This window comes from Citrus sinensis, chromosome 5, assembly GCF_022201045.2.
Source record: "Citrus sinensis cultivar Valencia sweet orange chromosome 5, DVS_A1.0, whole genome shotgun sequence".
NCBI classification, from domain to species: domain Eukaryota; kingdom Viridiplantae; phylum Streptophyta; class Magnoliopsida; order Sapindales; family Rutaceae; genus Citrus; species Citrus sinensis.
This window is the reverse complement of record NC_068560.1, coordinates 38080363-38088256: the sequence shown is the minus strand read 5'-3', so window position 1 is coordinate 38088256 and position 7894 is coordinate 38080363. Positions and strand designations below refer to the sequence as shown.

At 37.0% G+C, this 7894-nt stretch overlaps 1 protein-coding gene across 1 annotated transcript; it reads left to right on the top strand.

Annotated features, from left to right (window-relative positions):
• The first annotated feature begins 288 nt into the window (after positions 1–288).
• Positions 289–3878, top strand: LOC102627140 (rop guanine nucleotide exchange factor 1). The gene is made up of 5 exons (XM_006473677.4): positions 289–986; positions 1429–1545; positions 1639–2180; positions 2435–2788; positions 3184–3878. The coding sequence occupies exons 1-5, from the start codon at positions 695–697 to the stop codon at positions 3532–3534; spliced, it is 1656 nt and encodes a 551-aa protein (XP_006473740.1). The 5' UTR covers positions 289–694; the 3' UTR covers positions 3535–3878.
• The last annotated feature ends 4016 nt before the right edge of the window (positions 3879–7894 follow it).

The following is a 7894-nucleotide window of genomic DNA, read 5'->3' as shown; positions in this document are numbered from 1 at the left end:
ACCCCATTCCTTATAGCCAGGAAGTCTGTGTTTAAGACTTTCAATAACAAAAAAAAATTAAGTCTGACATCAAACAATTCAATACTTCACCTTCTAAAAGTTGCAGTAGAGATAACCATTTATGTTCTCGCAATAATGGAATCATCCAATGCCAGTTAGTAGCTGCGCAATAATACCCATTACGGACATTTCAAATATGAATATGCTTACTGATGATTAAGACTCTCACCTAAGCTGATCTGCAGCTTAAATTGCGTCTATAAAGTAGCTCAGAGCGAGCGAGCAGCTGCATAGCACAGAGGCTTAGGGGGACCTGTGTTTCTTCTTTTTTCTTCTTTATTTTATGAAAAAAAAGGCTGTTACACAAACGATCAGAACGTTTTCTTCACGCTCTCATTTTGCCGATGCGGCAAATAACGCGCGCAATTGATAGAGAGAGAGAGAGAAAAAAAAAAAAAGAGTAAAAAAACTGCTTTGTCTCTTTTGGTAGGGACTGCTGTTACACAAAGGTAACGGCAATTTTGGAATCAATATGAATATGAAAGAGAGAGCACAGAGACTCATGCACTCATCAGTCGTAAAGAGCTTTTATTCACTTTAATTTTTTACCTCTCTTTACTCAAATCTCATTATATGTAATGATATTTTTGTAAGAAGCAAGCTGGCTGTAGAAGCTATAATTTGATCTTTAACAATGGCAAGCGTTTCATCGGAGGACGGGTTGGAAGAAATGAGCGAGCGATTCGAGAGTTACAGCTTGAGCGCTGACGTCAGTGAGTCGGAAAGTTCCAGTAGCGGCAGCTTTTCGAATCGGCATTTTGACAGCGCTTCCACTTTCTTGACCTCTTCATCGCTCGTGGAACCTGACTTTGATGACAGTTCAGGCTCCTCAGAGGAAGTTCCTATTATGTTGCCGGTGGTTGGGGGTAGACACGTCGTCGTTTCGGTTAACGATACGGAGAAAATACCAGATTCTGACTTATCCGGTTAGTGTTCTGTTCATTGTCACGTTGTTTTTCTGTTAATTAACTTGACGTCAACAAGTTCGGTGAATATTTAATTTAACGGCAATGGCTTATGCGTTCCGTGTTTTGGTACATTTTAGAAATTTGTTCTTTTGGATCTGTTATTCATTGCCGTTATGACCTCCTGCTCTCTCTTTGGTTGCTGAATATTATTGTAATGGCTCAGATTTTCTGGTATTCTGGTATTAAAGTTGAGTCTGTTCGTTAAAAAAAAAAAAACCAAAAAGAAAAAGAATCAGTCCGTTCTTCGCCTCCATTTCTGCACCTGCCAAACAGGACACTAGATACAGATTTTCTGTTCTATTTATCAATTGATCTCAGAGTGAAAGTCCTCTAATTTTCCTTTTTATTCTTTTGGCGGTGTTACTTGACTGTACTTTGATTTGTATTCGTATCGTTTCAGAAATCGAATTAATGAAGGAGCGTTTTGCTAAGCTTCTTCTTGGAGAAGATATGTCAGGAGGAGGGAAGGGAGTCTGCACCGCTCTTGCAATCTCCAATGCCATTACAAATCTTTCTGGTTAGTTGTATTGTATATTCATATTGTTTGATCTTGTTGCTTTCATGCTCTGCGTTGCATAGGCCAATTATTTATATTGGGAAATTTTTGCAGCTTCTGTATTTGGGGAACTATGGAAGTTAGAGCCACTAGCATTACGGAAGAAGATGATGTGGCAGCGAGAGATGGAGTGGCTTTTATGTGTAAGTGATTCTATAGTGGAACTTATTCCATCATTGCAAGAATTTCCAGGTGGTGGGACATTTGAAGTCATGGTGACTAGGCCGCGGTCTGACCTTTATGTAAACCTTCCAGCACTCAAGAAGCTTGATACTATGCTGGTTAACATTCTTGAAGGGTTTCGCGAAGCTGAGTTTTGTTATGTTGATCGTGGGCTGATAGTTGGTGGTGGTGGTGATGATACTAAAACGTTTCCTTCATGTTCGTCCTCTAGTAGGCCTTTTGCTGGTCCAGAAGAGAAGTGGTGGCTCCCATTCCCTATGGTTCCCCCAAATGGTTTGTCTGAGAATATGAGGGAGAGATTGCAACAGGCTAGGGAGTGTACGAGTCAGATCCTTAAGGCTGCCATGGCAATCAATAGTAATGTGTTGGCCGAGATGGAAATCCCAAATGCTTACTTGGAGAGCTTGCCCAAGGTATGAGAATTTTGTTTTGTACTTCTGTTACATGGGAAGGCAAATATCCTTCAGTATTTTGGCTTGCACTGGTCTTTAATTTTGTGATTGCTCAATCCAAACAATTTTATTCAAATCTAACAAAACATGTGATTTCCCACTAGAGTAGCAGGATTTTTTTACCCCCTATTTCACCATCTAAAATGATGTGTAACTGTATGTTCATTTAATATTCCATCTAATATATGTTTTCGTTGTTTCCACCAATCTTTCAGAGCGGAAAAGAATGTTTGGGTGAGATAATGTATAATTACATAACTGCTGATCAGTTCTCTCCAGAGTCTCTTCTTGCTTACTTAGACTTGTCATCAGAATACACCACTCTGGAAATAGCAAACAGGATTGAGGCAGCTGTGCACATTTGGAGGCAGAAGTACCAGAATAAGCGTATAATTCGCACAAAGTCGGGGAGGTCATCATGGGGTGGTAAGGTCAAAGGCTTTGTTAGTGACATAGAAAGAAGTAAGCTTCTAGCACACCGGGCTGATACCATCTTACAGAACTTGAAGTTAAGATTCCCAAGCCTCCCACAGACTGCTTTGGACATGAACAAGATTCAATATAACAAGGTATGTCACATGACCAACTTGTGCAATTTAGCTTTTGCACTCCTCTTTCTGTCAATAAGGATCATCACATTCTACACTACTAAAACTCCATTTCATTTGATATGTATTAAGAAGTGGGGGAACTATGTGTCTATTTAATCTTTTAGGGAATTCTGAATGGAACTATTTATATTTGTGAAGTAATTGAAGTATGAATCTACGCCCTTTGATGCCTTGGACTGGTGCAAGACTTGGCATTTAGAGTAAGGTTACTTTACCAACCAAAAAATAATAAATACAAATATCATTGAGAAAGAGCTTATACATGTGCAAGTGAGATGGGAGGAAACTATGTTTTTGCTTGTTATTGCATTCATAAATGAGAAAAGAAAATTTTAAATCCCTTCGCTTTGCAGGATGTGGGGCAGTCAATCCTTGAGAGCTACTCTAGGGTGATGGAAAGCTTGGCCTTCAACATAATGGCTAGGATTGATGATCTCCTATATGTGGATGATGCCACTAAACAACGTGCAGCAGCCGAGACTGCATCTCTATATGACCAAACAAGGTTCAATGGAACTATTCCCAAACAAAAACGAATATTACCTAGCCCCTTCTCTCTTCAACGGAGCTCGTCTACCTCTCCTTTTAGAATTCCATCATTTTACTCTTTGGTTAGAAGCCCCAGGGGCAGGGCACATTCTTTGCTCGATCAGAGTGATCTACGAGCTCGGATTGATGGGGCATTAGAAAAACTGACTTTCTAATTATATTGGAAGAGCAAACATAGTAGCACTTCTGAATTAGACTGATATTACTTGTTCCTTCTGGTACGAAAATGCATTTGGAAATTGATTTTGACATAGAAGAGCAGTAGAAAGAATCTTGTTTATATTCCTTCATAATTATTGAGATAGTCAAAATTTTTATTTACTGACTTGCTTAATTATAGAGTTATTTCTGTTATTTCCAGAACCTTCAGGTGAGGCGTAATGGAAGCTCTTCTGAGGTTCAGTTTGCTTTCTGGCATTTTCTTTCTTCAATTGTGCTATTTATTTGAAAGTTGGTCATAACTTTTATTTATTTATTTATTAAACACGAGTTGGTCATACATCCTAGTTGCTGATTCATGAGACTCCATAGGCGATAGGGTCTTTAGAAACAACAACACCAGGACGAATGATTTATTATTATTATTATTATTATTTTGGTCAAACAACCAGGATGAATGAGTGATTCATCAGTTCCAAGTTCATAAAGCAACCGGGCTTGTTTTTCTTCTTTCTTAGGCAAATCGATACTTTTTTTGAAAGGATATTTATTCTACTACATATAAGATAATTTTTCTCCTATCTAATTTCATATGGAAGGAAATTATTCTAATTATTGTTGTGATTCGAATTCATGCACTGGTTGTGACAATGGCTACGAGCCCATTGACAACAAATTGGTACTTTAGCCGAAAGGAGATTTAGCACCATGACCTCACTCTTTACCCACTTGTTTATCATTTTATGGGAAAGAGACGAATGCCATTAAGCGAGGAGTGCTAATTTACTTTTAATTTTTTTTTCAAATAACTATATAATTATTATTGGTCAGGATGAGCAGGACACTTTTTCTTGGTTAGGGGTCATATTCGAATGCAGGCCGGCCCAGGAATCTTCTCCTCACTCAAGCCATTCATTAGTCATTGCAAATCAAACAAGATAATTCCGGTTCAAGAATTTAGTTCCTATAATGCCCACGAGCACTGTTAACTTCTTGAGCTAACAATAGAATTTGTTACCGCTGGATTCCCGCCAAGAAGAAATGGTTACACCAGTCAAATGAACACCAAGAATGATCTAACTGTAACGATGATGGACTTGGATTCAGAAATTGTTTCACCAATTGATCAAGATATCTTGGTCTGCATATAGTACGGAATTTACAATTGTAAGTGCGTATGTGCAAACATGGCATTAATTATAGTGATTTAGATGGTGATAAAAGATGTCTGTCATTAACATATGTAAAGGTAACAGCTTTGCTTACCTGAGAGACAACCGCCAGCTTAAAGCTCAAATCTGGCATCTCACTTGCTACATGGTCAAATTATCAAAATGAACATCACGATTCTTTGCAAATCAAATTAAAAAAAAAATGCAAGAAATATTTCTTAATATAATTTTCTTGTTGCTGTCCAAATCTGCACCAGTTTCAATGTTTCATTCAACGTGCAAGCACTAGTTTCACAGAATCAACATTATATCCCGTCACTGGAAGGGTGTCCAAGTAATTGAGAAAGCGTGGAGTGAAACCTAGTGGTTGGAGCAACATGTGACCTTTGTAATGGATGTAAGAAATCACATGAAACATCAAATCACTAGAAAGAGAAAAATCTGAATAAAATTTCCTTCTATTTAATCAAATCTTGCACAATTTCTTACAATTTTTTTTTTTTTTTTGGTTAAAAAAGCTAATTCATTTCCATCATTTTCTGACCCACCCAACATAAACCTCTCTTTATTAGCACAAAAGCAAGAATACCAACAAAGCAAACGGCGAGCCGTGAAGTTGGCTGTGCAGTCGGCGGCGAGCGACTGTGCAATCACCGATAACGAATTGGTAAAAAAAAAGGCCGTACGATCGTCGGTCCGACTCTATAAGAATATTTTGGGTTCCGACGCGATAAAATCTCCGCTCTCAAACCCAAATGTTTTGAGCCTTTGGGCCTTTCCCAAAATAATTTTGGATAAAATAATATCTCTTCAGACTTCACCAGCCACCTAAAATGTTTCAAGAAAACTTCGTGGGATAGGGACAAAGTCATCATCCTCCATAAAAACCTTTCTAGAGCTCATATTAACTTTAGAGAGATCATATCCAACCTGAATTGCTCCGAACTCTGCGAGATCTCCTTGATTCTCTTGCACCCAGGAAAGTATTTTGTGTGTTCTCTCAACTTAATAAACAATGTATTCACTGCACAAGTATTCTCTCCATCTTCTTAGGCCTTCGTCCTCCCAAGTTTAGATTCTGAAAAATGGTAGTGGATCCTCTCCAACCCCATAAAAGTCAGAACAACTAACAAAATTACTCTTAAATTTTACATTAATGACCAGTTTATCCCCAAACTTTGCCCGTTGTGGAGTTAATTGGTGAGTGCATATAATTTTTTCTTAGGTTTTTACAAAGTGTGCACTTCACATATATATTGTTCAATTTATACACAATATATATGTTACAAATAATTCAATTAATACACACTTACGTTCTTCCTTTCACTTCTCCAGAAATTTCAAGGAGATAATCATATAACATGACTCACAACATGCACTACAGTAGAAATCAATTGAGAAAAAGCCTTCACCGGTAATGGCTATCAAACAAAATATAAATAGGATGATGAGCAAGGGGAATGGCCAAATAACAAACAAATAACTCCCAGTAAAAATATAAAAAATTTGCAAACCAAAAAAAAAAACCTACTCCAACTCAATTTGTTTTTGTTCAGTTAATCAAATTGACACTCACATATAAATTCACATCTTACGATGATACGTTAAGGCATTTAATATTGCAATTTGTTTTTCTCTCCTTATATAAGTCCTCGTTAAGAGAGGGAAATGGAATTAACAACAGCAAAAAAATCAACAAAATACAACATATGACTAACAATTTCTTTCACAATTCACGAAAAGAATATGCTAAAAGCCAAGATAACATGATCCACACAACCTCATGGTCATAGTTAAGAGTCAATTTAATTTTGAGATGTTGACCTATAAACTGCATCCCATTGACTCTTTGAACAAGAGACAAAATTATTTACTCAAAAAGAAAACAGAACTAAAATGAAAAGGACCCCCAATATACATGCGTACACTATTATTGCCATTTTCAATTTCACACAGCAAAGTCAGTATTTGATTGATTACTCAAAGCGAATAAGAGATTCCAAACGGACGAAGGCTTGAAAGTTGAGACCCATTTTGACCGCCCTAATGAAGAAACCTAACTTAAACCACGCGAAAAAAAAAAAAAAAAATTGTCCATTGTCAGTTTGCCACCACGAGCAAGTCAAATACACTAGCCTAGAAATTTGACTGGAGATTAGGGGGGGCATGCGATATGAAGGCGAGTGGAGAGGAAATCGTTTCCTCATTAATAAAATAGCAGTGTCAGGGTTCAATGATGAGCCTACGTGGATGATGATGACGACTAGTGTTGGAGCTTTTGGGGTGTATTAGAAGAATAGAAACGAAACGTTTTATTCATACATTCAGTATTAAGGCTGGAAGTGGAGCTACGGCTGCCCTAAAATAACAATTAAATTAATTAAATCATAAATGACTGACAGTTAAAAAATGGTGGCAGTCATGCATGAAGCCATGAACACAAAAATCTTCGCCTTTTAATTGTGAACTGATGATTATCTTGATTACCACTCAGCAGGTTGGAGATATCATTTAGGTCTCATGAGCTCCGGTAAAATGTTTTTTCACATTAATCTACCCTCTTTAACAAATTCCTTTTTCCCTCTGCAGAAAGCGCTACGAATCTAATCTAATAACTCCATTAACATCTCAAACCCCACCGATCTTTACGATTAACAACCCTAGAAAAGAGAAGTAAATGATGAAACCCTAGATCAGAAATTTCCAAAAAAAAATCTAATTAAAAGTATAACAATCATAAAATTGATTAAGTAATAAGGGGCTAGGGTTCCCAATTAGCTAGCATAATCACATATAATCCCCAAGTTACCAAATGAAAATAATAAAGGCGTGCTTCTTGCTGCCGATTACTTTATAATCCTGCAAATAAAAAGATGAAAGATGAAAGTAGTGATTTTTTTTTTAAAAAAAGAGTTTTGTTTGCTCTTAATAAACCCTATTTCTCCTGAAAAAACAAATGGTAAAGTTGGGGGTTATCAAGTAGATAGATAAATAAGAAGACACGATAAGAGAAGAGAAACTGACAGTGGATATGCATGATGATGCATCACAAAGAAAATAAGAGAGAGAAAAGTATAAAGAAAAAAGAAGAAGAATTAATCATGGGATATGCGTGATCTTTTACCTTGACGTTTGTCGCAAAGCAAAGCTTGAGCCTGGATGGATAAATCACGAGGGTTTTACA